Source organism: Zeus faber (genome assembly GCF_960531495.2).
Source record: "Zeus faber genome assembly, chromosome: 1".
Classification (NCBI taxonomy): domain Eukaryota; kingdom Metazoa; phylum Chordata; class Actinopteri; order Zeiformes; family Zeidae; genus Zeus; species Zeus faber.
The window spans coordinates 59,689,180-59,704,046 of record NC_137193.1 but is presented as its reverse complement, the minus strand read 5'-3'; the positions used below and the strand labels follow the sequence as shown (position 1 = coordinate 59,704,046).

Here is a 14,867-nt window from a genome sequence, read left to right as displayed (position 1 = left end):
CAGCTCTAATGGAAGGTTGCTTGAAGGGCAGACGCTCTCTGTGAGAGGCTGTCAGCGACTCTCACTGTTGTCAAATAAGAAACTGGATGTCCAGGATGGCCAGATGGCGTCGCATTTTCATAACCCCACCGAGATAAATCCTCCGCTAGTGATCACTAAAAAAAAAACAGCCTCTAAAATGTAGAATACACCCTAAATCAGAGGAAGTCAACGAAACAGGCCGTCGCCCTTTGTGATGTAATGAGGGTCAAAGACGTCAGGAAACTGAACCAGATTTTCAAGCTCAATCTTGCTATGTTGCGCCAAAAGTGATATAAACAAGAAAAACTAAAACAAAACACCATCAGGAATATAGAATAAGTTCTATTCTCACAGGCCTTGTTTACTTTTCAAATATTTAATTTCCATCTTTTAAACTATGGTGGTGTCAGACTCCAGAGCTTCAAGGAGTTGTTGAAGCTAAATATTGCTAAATTGCTATGATATTATATATAATATTATATATATAAATACAGTATGTATATATATATCACTGTGTAAATACATCTGCTGATGCCTCTGGACACAACATCAGTGATGTTCCTGGAATCATTGGGTGTTTCGGGTCTTTCAACATCATACACCCTCATCCAGGTGACCCAGCCAGGGCTGATCAGACCCCAGCTTGTGTCCAGATGGCTAATAAGCTACCATGTCTCCAATGTTCTCCTCCCTTGAGCCACAGCCATCTTGAGGCCCTCTCTGCCGCTTCGCTGGTACTGCGGATGGCTCTCCTCTTTCTCTCTCTCTCGATGCCTAAACTTCTGAAGGCTCTGGCCAAAGAACGAGCCGCGAAACCTCTGCATCCCACCTCCACTGGGAGGCACCTCGCTCTCCATCCAGCCTGCTGGCAGTCGCTGACCAGTCCCGTGTACTTGGAGAGCTTCCTCTCAAAGGCTTCTTCCAGGCGGAGTCCCACGGGACTGTCAGCTCCAGCAGCACGGCCTGCTTGGTGGTCTCAGACACGAGGCCGATGTCTGGTCGCAGGGTGGTAACAGCAATGTGGCTGGGGAACATCAGCTGTCGCTCGAGGTCCACCAACAGCTGCCAGTCTCTATTGCGGAGGTCAGGATGCCTGCAGGTGTTTTTCTGGCAGGGATTGCCTGCTCCCCAGCTCTGACAAAGGCAATGGTTTTCTTGGGAGGGATGGAACTGCTTTGCCCACTCAAGTCCAGTACTGATGGCTTCAGCGATGGTTTTAAGGTCTTGGTCATGCCTTCAGCGGTACCGTCCTTCTCCAAGTGCCGTTGTGCAGCAGCTGAGGATGTGCTCTAGGGTCCCTCGCTCGGAACACAATGGGCATGCTGGTGTCTCTGCTATGGCCCATGTGTGCAGGTTAGATGGGCTCGGAAGCACATCATAAACTGCCTGGATGAGGAATTTGATGCGGCTCGGCTCGGCTCTCCAGATCTCAGTCCAGGTCACCTTCCTCTCAACGGCGTTCTCCCATCTTGTCCATGCTCCCTGTTGTTTCATCCCCACAGCCTTGCAGGATCTTGTCTCCTCCACTGCTGCTCTCACCTGCTCTTGTACAAGGTGCCACCTCTCCTTCCCTCTGGTGTTCAATTGAGGAGTTGGAAAGCTCTGCACGACCTTGTGGGACCACTCCCACAAGGCTCCTGTGACGCAGCCTTGCTTCTGCCTCTTTGAGAGCGTCCTCCACCCTCCACTTCCTGCCAGTCCTCACTTGAATATATATATATATAAATACAGTATGTATATATATATATATATATATATACATACACACACACACACACACACACACACACACACACACACACTGCTCAAAGAAATAAAGGGAACACTTAAACAACACATCCTAGATCTCGATGAATGAAATATTCCAGTTGAAAATCTTTATTCATTACATAATGGAATGCGTTGAGAACAAAATAACATAAGAATGATCAATGGAAGTCAGAATCATTAACCCGTGGAGGTCTGGATTCAGAATCCTACTCAAAATAAAAGTGGAAAAATCAGATCACAGGCTGATCTACCTTCTGCTGATCTACCTTCCTCAAGACAATTCATAATGAGGCTCAGTGGTGTGTGTGGCCTCCACGTGCCTGTGTGCACTCCCTACAACGTCTGGGCATGCTCCTGATGAGATGACGGATGGTCTCCTGAGGGATCTCCACCCAGACCTGGATCAGGGCATCACTCAACTCCTGGACAGTCTGTGGTGCAACGTGGCGTCGCTGGACGGAACGGGACATGATGTCCCCGAGGTGCTCGACTGGATTCAGGTCTGGGGAACGGGCAGGCCAGTCCATAGCATCAATGCCTTCATCATGCAGGAACTGCTGAAACACTCCAGCCACATGAGGCTGAGTATTGTCATGCATCAGAAGGAACCCAGGGCTCACTGCACCAGCATACGGTTTGAGGATCTCATCCCGGTACCTAATGGCAGTCAGGGTACCTCTGGCTAGCGCATGGAGGTCTGTGTGGCCCTCCAAGGATATGCCTCCCCAGACCATCACTGACCCACCGCCAACCGGTCATGCTGGAGGATGTTGCAGGCAGCAGAACATTCTCCACGGCGTCTCCAGACTCTGTCACATGTGCTCAGTGTGAACCTGTTTTCATCCGTGAAGAGCACAGGGCGCCAATGGCGAATCTGTCAATCCTGGTGTTCACTGGTAAATGCCAATCGGGTTGCACGGTGTTGGGCTGTGAGCACAGGCCCCACTTATGGACGTTGGGCCCTCATACCACCCTCATGGAGTCTGTTTCTGACAGCTTGAGCAGAAACATGCACATTAGTTGCCTGCTGGAGGTCATTTTGTTGGGCTCTGGCAGTGCTCCTCCTGTTCCTCCTTGCACAAAGGAGCACAGCCCCCTCCACGTCTCCTGGTGTACTGGCCTGTCTCCTGGTATCTCCTCCATGCTCTTGACACTGTGCTTGGAGACACAGCAAACCTTCTTGCCACAGCGCGCATTGATGTGCCATCCTGGATGAGCTGCACTACCTGAGCAACTTCTGTGGGTTGCAGACACCGCCTCATGCCACCTCTAGTGGTGAGGGCACTGGCAAAATGCAAAAGTAACCAAAAATCAGCCAGAAAAGATAAGGACAGGGAAATGGTCTGTGGCCACCACCTGCAGAACCATTCCTTTATAGGGGTTGTCTTGCTCATTGCCTCGCATTTCCACCTGTTGTCTGTTCCATTTGCACAACAGCAGGTTAAATGGAGTCACAATCAGTGTTGCTTCCTAACTGGACAGGTTGATATCCCAGAAGTGGGATTGACTTGGAGTTACATTGTAATGATTATGTGTTCCCTTTATTTTCTTGAGCAGTGTATATAATATATATACATACATACTGTATATAATATATATACATACTGTATATATATTTAATATTGATATATTGCTGCTTCACACAATGGACTCGCATTTCTGCTTGGAAAGTTGTAATCTGCTTCTATACTATTGTTTTTGTTCATAAAAACTGACAATATAAATGTACAGATTCCCATTCAGAATGTCCAATTGGACCGAGTCCACTGCGCCGCGTGGACTGAGTGGTTTGACATTACTGAATGATGGCTTTACGTGTGTATTTATACACACCAGCTTCTTTCCTGGTAGATGTCAGTAGATCCGTTGAACTGATATTTTAGCTGTGCATCACTTTGTCGGATGATCGAAAAATACAAGAAGTAGTCCTTAAAAAGTCATGACCACGTCCACTTGAAACCACTATTGTGATGATTGACGTTGACTTTTTAAAGCTTGAATTTAAAACATTTTTGTCTCATTGTTGGACTTCTGGGCAAAGTCCACGATAAATGGAAGCGCAGACATAGAGAGTACAGTATATTCATGCTTTGTTTTTAATCACTTCATAGAAAAAGTAGTTCAGATTTCATTTTGAACACAATATACAATATAATACCATTCATTGTGTGAAACATTTAATAACCCACCTGCCACAAACGGCGGACTTGTAACGAAGTATTGACATAAAAAGAAAAAAAGATAAAAGAAATCCCATCTCTCATGCAGATCGTGCTAAATCTGGCTAACGAATTATTTTTTTCTTTGGACACCATCGGGAACCAAAGAGAGCTTCGAACATAGATCAACAATGTTAAAACCAACAGAATTTGAATTTCAAAACTGCTAACAAGTTTGGTCAGAGAAGAGTTTACACATCAGCACAGATCAATTACAGAAGATCACGTCCGGTCAATTCAGAATGACTCACGTTGGTGTGGGTGGAGCAAGAGCGGGGCGGGGCGGGGGGGTGGAAGCGGAGCATGCTACCAACACCGCCCCCCCTTGGTGGAGTCTACTGTCAGGTGTAAAAGGGGAAAAACGAACCGCCTTGTGTCTCGTCGGTTGAACCGTTTATCTGAACCTTGTATGTCAGCAGTCTGCATTCCAAATTGGATGGAGAAAAGCTGGTGTTTGTCTGCGACTGAGCCTCCGTCCCCGTATCCCACCGGTGTCCTACATCCAAGCCTACGCAGTTTAACATGTCCCCCATGGAGCCGCTGGCTTCACCTACGTACTGCTGTCAAATGAAAACCTTGAGGAATTATTTGTTCTGATTAAAAATCATCGGCTATAATATAAATATTAATAATAATAATAATAATAATAATAACAATAATAATAATAATAATAATCATAATAATAATAATTGTAATCTCACATAATTCGCTGATTTTTGGTTTTTATTTTGGTAACTGTCACTTAAAAGTAGAGAAAGTAAAAAGTTGGAACAAGGTTCTCAGGTGACAGCGGCAGCAATGTCTCTTTAGCTGCTGCGATGCTGGGCACTCAAAACATTGTGCGAATATATACTTAAGATATATATTTATATATATATATATATATAATATATATATAAAAAAAACAAAAAAACAATATGTAGTACAGAATATAAAAGGACTCCAATCCAGAGTCTTCTACACATTAGACACCACCACTTCCAGGTAATGCAAGTGCATATAAATTAAAATAGATTTTACACTGAATCAGTATTTCTTATGTACAAGCTTTAGGTATAGAATAAATACACACTGTTATAAACAGCAAAAAGGACCAACTTGAGCTCCTTGCGACAAACAGCAGAGACAAACATGTCGTGTGAGTGGGGTAAGGCCTGGACACAAACACACACACGCGCGCGTTCGTACACCGCTCACACAGACTTGCAGGATGGGATGGACAGTAAGGTCGATGAGGTACCTTGGAGCAATTTCAGTAAAACCAATTTGAAAAATGGACCGATGAAGAATTTGGGAGCAAAAAAAAAACGAGGTTGGGCATTTTAATTTTGGTTCTAAACCGGACATGTTTAATTAATTTCTCTCTCTCTCTCTCTCTCTCTCTCTCTCTCTCTCTCCACTGGAATTTAAATTTTTCTGACTGATGTCAATGAGCAGAAAGAAGAAGCGCCGCTTTAGGGGGGTTGGCACAGAAGGAAATAGGTGGCCTGATTGTTTTGGGGTCACGTCTCCCAGGGGGTGCGGGCGGCTGAATAATAGCGCTGATGAAGACGCCAGTACGACTTCAGGCGGCTGCAGCAGCACCTACATCCGTCTGGTCCGGGGCCTGATTGCACCGGGGCAGGGGGTCCTCGCATCAGGATGGCGTGAAGTCGGGGCCCGTACAGACTTAACACGCCCTTAACAGGATTAATACCACCCCCGGCATACCTCCAGGATAAAAATAGATCGATGAGAGACAGTGAGAAGCGGCCATTTTGTCTGATCGGCGCTGTTCGCTGTTCCCACGTGCGGCTATATCTGGTGTCTTCTTTCATTGTGGACGTGTGGAGGTGTCGCGCATTGAACGATGAGTTTAAGGCAGCAACTGCACTTTGGGGTCGGGTTTACCACACATGGGATCTTTAATCTCAGATTTGTTGGATTCAGGAAATACTATAAGATGTTCAAGAGGGGCGTGGTTCAGAGCGTTTTTTTTCTGACAGTCCTTGAAAAGTAACGTACGTTTACAGTCGACATTTAACATGAGCCATGAACCTGTGAATATGAATTCCATGTATAAAGATATATATAGTTGTGCTCAATTGAAATATACAAAATGTGCATCGAATATGGGTGTTTGTGTTTTTATTGTTGCTGTCGTCCCCCGTTCAGATGAGTTTGTCCGAGATCTGTTTGTCAAAGTCTGTTTGGATTTCTCTATTGCCCAATACATGGAAGACTGTTCTCCTCTTTCTGAGATACAAAAAAAAAAGGATCTGCTCTTTTTGGATTAAGAATAAAAAGAACATTTCACAGACATACTAAGAAGTGTTCAATAAATAAAAAAAAATAAAAATAAAAAAAAACTATTAAAAAGACGATAGTAAAAAAGGCACACAAAAGTCCTCTGACAAATAGTACAGGAATAAAGTAAACACTTTCCTCTCTCTGTACAAACTCCCTCAGTAGGTCTTAACACAATGCTACTTCTAAAACGTGTCTGTAAAAAACAAAAACACAAAAAAGGTCTTAAGTTTTAAGGTACAAAACTTCTCTCAGTAGTGTCAATGTCCGTTAGTAACGCCAGTCCCGGAAAATCTTTAAAGCAACCGTTTTCCAAACTAACCCCCCCCCCCCTTTTTTTTATTCCTTCGGTTCCTGCGTCCCTGTCCCGTCATCTCTGAAAATGTCCGCAGCATTTATTTTCCTGAGAACTCTGTAGCCGCTTCGCTCTCTTTCCGGCTCCGCGACGCCCAAGTGCAAGACGCCCCAATGCGGGCCCCAAAACCGAAGCCCCCTGAAGCTCCGGCGGGCTCGTCACAAAGCACAGCTGCAAGAGGATCTCCCCTTTTTTATTTTGTTTCAATTAAAAACTGACCGCCATGTTGGGAGCCACGCCCGGCGCTCCCTATGTGTCTGTGGGCGACGCCTCGTGCGTTACGATCTCCACCGCCACCATGCGCTCCTCCGCCTCCTCCTCGTGGTTCTCGCGCTCCGGGCCGTTGGGGTAGTCCGGGGGTGGGGAGCGGAAAGACTCCCCTAAACTATCCTCCTCCTCCTCCTCCTCCTCCTCCTCCTCCTCCCCATCCCCATCCTTCTCTATCCCGTCTGAGTCCTCCTCCTCCTCCAGCGTCAACTCGAACTGGAACTTCTCGCCACCGCCACCCCCCGGCCCCCCGGCGCCTCCGCTGTGGCCGTCTGGGCCCTGGTCGTAGAAGGGCGGAGACGGGCTCTGGGGGATCATGCTCTGGTACCAGTTCCTGTTGTCCTCCAGCGTGTCCAGGATGTCCTGGGCATCCGGGTGCACCAGGTCGGCCCAGGTCTCCCACAGCGGGTGCACAATGTAGTCAATGAAGCCCACCTGAAGGGACGAGAGCGGTGAGTAGACGTCGGCTTGGGGATCAAGTGTGTGTGTGTGTGTGTGTGTGTGTGTGTGTGTGTGTGTGTCTGGGTGTGAGCATATTGAACACATATTGAGCATTACACCAGTGGTGGCCAATCTGCGGCCTGAGGGCCACGTGCAGTCCATAGAGCCATACAGTGTGGCTCACCAATTGATGAAGTCAAATTTATTCATAAAAACATTCAATTTTTACAATAATAAAATATATTATTTTTTTCTTAAATTGAATCTTTTATCATATTGGTCAAATGGGTTAATTAAATATGAATACATTTAAATATTACTTTTGTACCAGTTTGGATACTTTACTCGTATAAAGTAGTTTTCCCCCCTCATCTTCCTATGAATGTTTAAAAAGTAATTTAACATATAGATATGATATTACTGATAACTGAAAATATTGAAAATATCAATAATTTGATTTAATTGGAAATATCAATAATTAAAAAGATTTCAAAGTAAAACGCAGGTATCATATCAATTAAAACCCTTAAACTGTTCAACTTCATTATATTCTCTGTGGACTTTGTTATTGTTTCATGTTGAGCCTTTTGCGTACTTGTTGCGGAGTATCTCTATCTCTGCTCTGTCCTACCTGGCTTTTCTCCACGGAGGCCGTGTGCTTGTCGCACATGGGGCTGATCTCCATCCCCCGCTCCCTCTCTCGGTCTCCCTGGTGGAAGAACTCCTCCATTATCCGGTCCGTCCACTGGCGGTACAGCTCCAGGGACTTGGTGGGGTTGCTCAGGTCCGCACAGTGCACCATGTTACGCAGCACCTGGCGAAGCACATGGTGAAAAAAACACTTGAACTTAGGTGTGATAATGAGCTAATGAGCTTTGTGAGTAACCTCTGGCCACACTGCGGCTATAGATTACAGCTATTACAGGCCCCTAAAAATCTATAGGCAGGGGGTTGTGATCTATAGTTCCAAACTCTCTCACAGCCGTGCTGTGTGCGTGTACGACCATAACCACACTAACACAAAAAAAACCATACAAACAAACAAACCAAACCAAGACAAATTTGAAGGAGATTGCCTCAAAAGAAGTAGCTGTTCCAGCAGCTGCAGGTGTGCCTTTGCTTGTTTGTTTGTATTCCTCACAGAAAGAAGTTTGAACAATCACCTGCAACCACACACACACGCACGCACACGCACACGCACACGCACACGCACACACACACACACACACACACACACACACGTGCAAAATACCCACCTGTATTCTGTCTGTGTAGTTGTCTAGCAGCAGCACTCCAGAGCTGGTCACCTTCTTGGTCTCCACCATTGTCTTCAGGTCGGCCAGGAGGCTCATGTGTTTGGACATGTCAGTGGCCAGTACCTGGAGAGGAAAGCGACTCAAATGTCAGCACGACTGCGATTCTGTCTTTAAAACTGTATAAAAAAACCCCATAAAAGGTCAGAACAGAAACCAAGTAGAAGGTGCAACGGCTTACCATGTCAATGACCATCTTGCGCAGTGACTGCCGTTGTTTCTTGGTGAGGTTCTGGAAGATGTCGCAGTTGTCTTCCTGCAGCAGCTTGAAGCCAACGGCCAGGTGGTGGTTCTCCAACACGGACTCATCGTTGTACATCAGCGCCAGCTCAGAGTCTGGAACATGGGTAGAGACGGATTGTTGTTATTACTAGAGCGATCGAGGGGGTGCCATCCCCTGTTTTCAATCAGCCCTCTGCGGAATTGCAATGGATATTTTGCACTTACTGGTATTGATCAGGAATTGGTTTGATACTCCAGGGTGGTCGACGTCATGGATAGCTGCAGCGAAAATGGCCGCGAGGATCTCAAGGTCTGTGAAGACCGCCTGTAAAGAAAACGGAAAAAGGAAAAAAAGAGAGCGAGGGAGGAAGGAAAAAGACACAGCGTTACCCACGAATTCAAGATAAAATCAGCGGAACAGCGGAACATAATAGAACAGTTAATCCATGCTGGTGAACTATTGATTCCCCTTGCTCTGTCTGAGTAGGAGATAACAGCCCTCGCATTGTTGCTGAAGAATCCTGATGCTGGATTTAACTCTAATGTGTGCGATGAAATTACCAAATACCAAAATATAAGGTTCTTTAGTCTATTCGCTTGCAAACTAGCAGGGATTGTGGTTTGTGGCTGTTTATCTTCTACACTGGAGGAGAACGGCTGGAACAGGATGTACTGTACGCTAGGGTGAAAGATGGGATAAATTCAGAAAGCAGAGTGTATGATGACATGCTGGGGCCGTTGCACTCTGGCCCGACTGCGTCACCCTGGCGGGCCGAGCAGTATTTTGAGATGGGAGATAAAGAAATACAGGAAGGGAGGCTGAAGGGAGTAGTGGTGGTGGTCTAGAAATACATTTTGGTTCCTTCAAATGCAATCCTGGGTTGAGACTTACATCCAGCGCTGGGGTGGAGAGGAGGATGTGCGTAGACTGGGCTACGTCGGCGGCGTGCAGGCTGTTGTGGTACGCCACATCTGAGTGGTAGTGGTCCTCCAGCGTCATCATGTAGGCCACGAACGTGTCCACTGGGATCTTGAACGTTTTCAACAGGTCTCTCTCCTACGGACAAGAGCCAACAGCCATGAGGTGTTTAGTCAAAATGGAGTAAAGGTATAAACTTGGTACAGCCTTATGTGGAAGGGTAATACGTGAATGGACATTTCAATGGACAATGGACTTCCATTTGAAGAGGAGAAAGAAGAAAGCCCCTGCGTTACCTGGAAGATGGCATACATGATGCAGGTGAGTGGCCGGCTGTTGGAGAACTCGGAGACGGTGAAGATGTTTAGCCCCCACTTGTTCAGGTCCTCCAGCTCCTTGGAGAGGAGCTCCTCCTTGTCCGTCTTGACGCCGAAGCGCGAGATGGAGCTGCTGGAGAGCGAGGGCCCGTGCGACACCTTCTTCACGCCGCTGATCTGCGTCATCAGCTGCTGCTTCTGCTGCTTCTTCTTCTCTCTTGTCTTGGACGTCGGAGACGGGATCTCCACCTCGTTCTGTTTGTCTGCGGGGGAGGAGAGAAGGTTGGACAAAGTGTCTTGAAAAAATGAAGAGACAAAGAATAGAAGGGCCTATTGTCAGAGAAGCACAAGAGAGGTGGAATAAAGGGGATTGTCTGTTCATATTCCATTTAATTCCTTCTCTCAGTGGAGACCAAACACCTGCACCTGAATGAATTGATTAATCTCTCCATTCACTATCCATCCATCCAGCTGCGCAGCTTCCCTTCCCTACACTCCCTCTGTTCAACCCCCCCCGACGGCAGAACATCTTTCTCTCTCTGCAGGTGGCTCGGCTCTCGTCTCCCGTTCTTTTCATTCCCAAAAGGTCAGTCCATCGACAGCCCCAGCGCCGAAAGGTTCTGTGAACTGGGTCTTGAAAGGCCGCTGTAGCCTCCGCAGCTGCAACCTATCACTCCATGACTTGGGGCCGTGGTTTCTCTTTATCTTCTTCCTCAAAATTGTCAATTGGATAAAGAAAAGTGCTTAAGAAAGTGTAACTATTCTTGGGGATTCTAGGTCCCAACAAAGAGGGTCCTTCCGTGCTGTGGTGGTGGGAAGGTCTGTACTGACTCGTCCGATCGTTCTGTCTTTGCTCTTTACTACTTCCGAATTCCAATTTGTTCATATGTTGGTTAATGATTTACTTTTCCTGTGCTGTAATCTCTTGTTGAATTGTTATTGTGTTGCTTTTACCGTTTTTACACCGGCCACATAAAGTACACTCGGTGCAGTCCGTTTAAGAAAAGTCCTCCACAAACAAAGTTTATTATTATTATTATTATTATCAACATCATTAGAATAGCCATTACCGCCCCCCCTATCAAACAACTAAAATACAATATATACCTAAATAATAATCTCCTGAAATTCTGCGGGGAGCCGTGCTCTGTCTGGCTATGCCTGGCACTCATCTGTCAAGCCTCAACTAAGCTCACACTGGCCTATCAACCTTCCCCTGTTGTGGGTTATTCAATTACCAGCTGCAGTTCAAATAATCACTCTCACATTCTCTCGCTCCCCCGTTCTGTCTCTCTCTCCTCCAGTCGCTGGTAATTTAGAATGGCCGATTAAGCGCTCGCAGACATGCACTGCGTGGGAAACAAGGAGAGGAGGAATATACTGCCCTCCGTTATATTACAGGCCATTATTACCATTGGCGCTGCCGCGATGTGTGCCGTGTGTGCGCTGCGATGCCACTGGAATCACTAGCACTGGTCTTGACTGTGATACAATAGACACAGACTCAGCTCATTTCAGTTTGTGTACTTTGAATGGAGGCTGGAATGATGGCTAAGCATATTGTTTTAACAGTGGCCAGTGGAAGGACTTATGATGGAATTATGCAAAGTGAACAGCTGTGGCAGGGAAGCGGCTCACGTGAAGGGTCAGTGTGCCACCCACACCAAAATCCCCTTCTGGAAACATCCAAAAATCTATCCAGATTTCTCTTCCAAGGAAAAAAATATCACACACAATCCATGATTATTGCGATATTCCAAGCCTACAAATCTGGTAAAGATATAGGAGTGTGTATGATAAAGGGGTGTGTATACCAGAGTGACCACCATGGAACCAAAATTTACTTTTTCTATCTACTGTAGGAGTTGATGGGCAGAGTGGGATAGAAGTCCAATTTGATGCAGCATTAATCTCAATGAATGGCCCAATCGATGACCGGCTGGCTGGATGAATAGAGGGATGGATGGATGGATGGATGGACGGATGGATGGTTAAATGGATGGACGGATGGTTAAATGGATGGATGGATGGTTAGATAGAGGGATGGATGGTTGGATGGATGGATGGTTAAATGGATGGATGGATGGTTGGATGGATGGATGGATGGTTAGATGGGTGGACAGATGGATGGTTAGATGGATGGATGGATAGTTAAATGAGTGGATGGTTGGATGGATGGTTAGATGGGTGGATGGATGGATGGAAGGTTAGATGGATGGATGGATGGATGGATGATGGATGGACCAGCTGAAGACTTCGCAAACCATGGTTGTTTTCCTGCCTTGTCACCTTCATACAAGGAAAGCGCCTCCTCCTTTTTAACCTGGAGATATCCATCTAACCCTGCATTCCCTACGGCGGGGAATACGGAAAAAGGGGGAGAGATGGTGACGGCGAGGGCCGGAGTAAAGACAAGAGAATGTCCCTGCTGACAAAGACAGCTGGTATGAGTCACCCAATCTGCCGTGCTCATCTGACGGCCAGCTAAGAGGGGTTCCTCTGTGGCCAACTACCGTCCACCTCCCCCCTTCCTGAATCCCAACCCTCACTCTCACTCTCCGTGAGGAACCCCAATCTACAGCCAGGCTGTAGCGTTCCTTGGATGGCATTGCGCCATTCGTCTCTGCATCATGACTCCCCCGCGTTGGTCCTCCACCCATCCTTGGTTCACCCTCCACGCAGATCCTATCCCCTTTGATCCAGTGGGCGGAGATCCACCTTCAGCCAGATTGGGCCAGATCAGGGAGCTGAGTCGCACAAATCAACGGCTATAGCTGCATAGAATTGTAGATATAGTGTCCTTATCCTCCCATCTGAAAATCACATGATCCGCCCGCCTGCGCTCTATCTTTCTGAGGGAATAATTGGGAGAATAACATTTAAAGCCTTTTCCAGCATGTTCCATGGATTACAAGACACATTTCAAGCACTGTGCCCCTTAATAATATATCCTTGTGTCTCGTATCAATCGATCCTTAGATCTAGAGTCCAGTTCCAGTTCCAGTCCGCTGGCTAAACTCCGCGTTAACAAGCTCATGTATCAATTAAAATCGCTGCTCGCAGCAAGTAGGAAACCTTCTAACCCTTTTAACCTTTTTTTGGAGGCCGTTTCCGGGGAACCGACTTTTTCTCTTAAAAATTTTATAGCGATTTTCTAGTCTCTAGCCTCTGCGTCATAAACATCCCAGGCAAAGCTTAATGGCGCAGCATTTTATGCAACACCCCCGCAAAGAGCCTGCCAGAACAAGTTGCACGGTGCAAAATGGAGGCTCTATGTGAACCCCAGTACACACACACACACACACACACACACACACACACACACACACACACACACACACACACACACACACACACACACACACACACACACACACACACACACACACACACACACACACACACACGTTTTTGTGGATGTTTATGTTGATATATACAGTATGAAGATCATAGAGACTTTAGACAGTATCTTGGTATAATCTATTGTTATTTTTGTTGGTGAAGGAAAGTGGAGAATCAGTTTGATTGTGTGTTTTTGTGTGTGTGCACTCAGGAAATTGTGCATGCGTTTCATTTACCTAGGAACGTGTTGGAGATGAATTCGGAAACCTGATTCCCGGACCGACTCATCTCCGAGAGGTGCGTCAGCTCCCGATTCAACATTCTCTTGAACTGCAGGGCAGAGAGATGGATGGGGGGTGGTGGGGGGGAGAGAATATCATCAGTTTCCATTGAGGGAAAACCTAGTCAAAACGATGGCGCCCAATTCCACGGAAAGAACAGCATCACAAGTGCCCACATTTATTCCATCATGTCAGGAGCTGGTGGGATAGGAGTGGGCACGATCAGGGTGGGGATTGCAAGGAGAAACATTGTGTTATTTTTTTCCCCCTTAATCCAAAACATAATATGTGTAGGTTATTTGTGTTACTAATGGGGAGGCCATTGCCCTTAATTGCCCCCTAAACCCCCCCCATCGTCCAATCGCCCATCCTTCCAAACTTCCTCCTGTAAACAATTAACAGTTTCACCGCACCTCATCCTATTTGCTGCATTTTACTGCGCTCATTGCATAAGCGTGCAGGAATTTTGATTCTTTCCAGAGGAAAACCGCTACACAGAATGGTCTCCTGTGTTTTTGGTTACTCATTACCGCACAGCAAAAGCATTCAGCCGCTATTGGCGTGAGGCGACAGGACACGAGCGCTGGTGTAGCAGATAAAACGGTTTAGCGCCAGGGATGTATGAGGGATCTGAAACAGATACACAGGCACTGCAGTGGCAGCTGTTTATGGCACTGCCTCACACCACACACACATGTGCTCATGCACGCACACGCGCACACGCACGCACACACACACACACACACACACACACATCGACACACACAGGCACACACGCACACACACGCACGCAGACAGAGCTCTGCAGAGGACTCAAGATGGAGACTGAGCCACCAAACAGCATTCTGTCCCAGACAAAAAGATCCCTTCACATCATATATAATTTGATTGTACAGTTTAAATTGCAGACTGGGCACAAACAGGCACATCATGAAGAGACCTCAATAACGATCGATAACGCAAATTTTTTAAATCGCATCGCCACACTACGCCATCATCATAATCCGTTAGACTACCAAAGCAACCACTCTCAGCCTCAACAATAAATAAACGGTAATGGTGGTGGCGCGGCATCCCGGCATGCTATGTAGGTAGGGAGGTAGACGCCACACAC

General features: G+C 46.6%; 1 protein-coding gene across 1 annotated transcript in view; it reads right to left on the bottom strand.

Annotated features, from left to right (window-relative positions):
- Positions 1-6,649: 6,649 nt before the first annotated feature.
- pde4ba (phosphodiesterase 4B, cAMP-specific a) overlaps positions 6,650-14,867 on the bottom strand; it is a gene marked incomplete at its 5' end in the record, with an annotated part of 121,966 nt that continues 113,748 nt past the window's right edge. The window contains 8 exon segments of the mRNA XM_080011515.1: positions 6,650-7,353; positions 7,991-8,173; positions 8,616-8,738; positions 8,854-9,008; positions 9,120-9,219; positions 9,787-9,951; positions 10,110-10,393; positions 13,709-13,802. Of these exon segments, the coding sequence (XP_079867641.1) occupies positions 6,901-7,353; positions 7,991-8,173; positions 8,616-8,738; positions 8,854-9,008; positions 9,120-9,219; positions 9,787-9,951; positions 10,110-10,393; positions 13,709-13,802 (1,557 nt within the window). The 3' untranslated portion in view covers positions 6,650-6,900.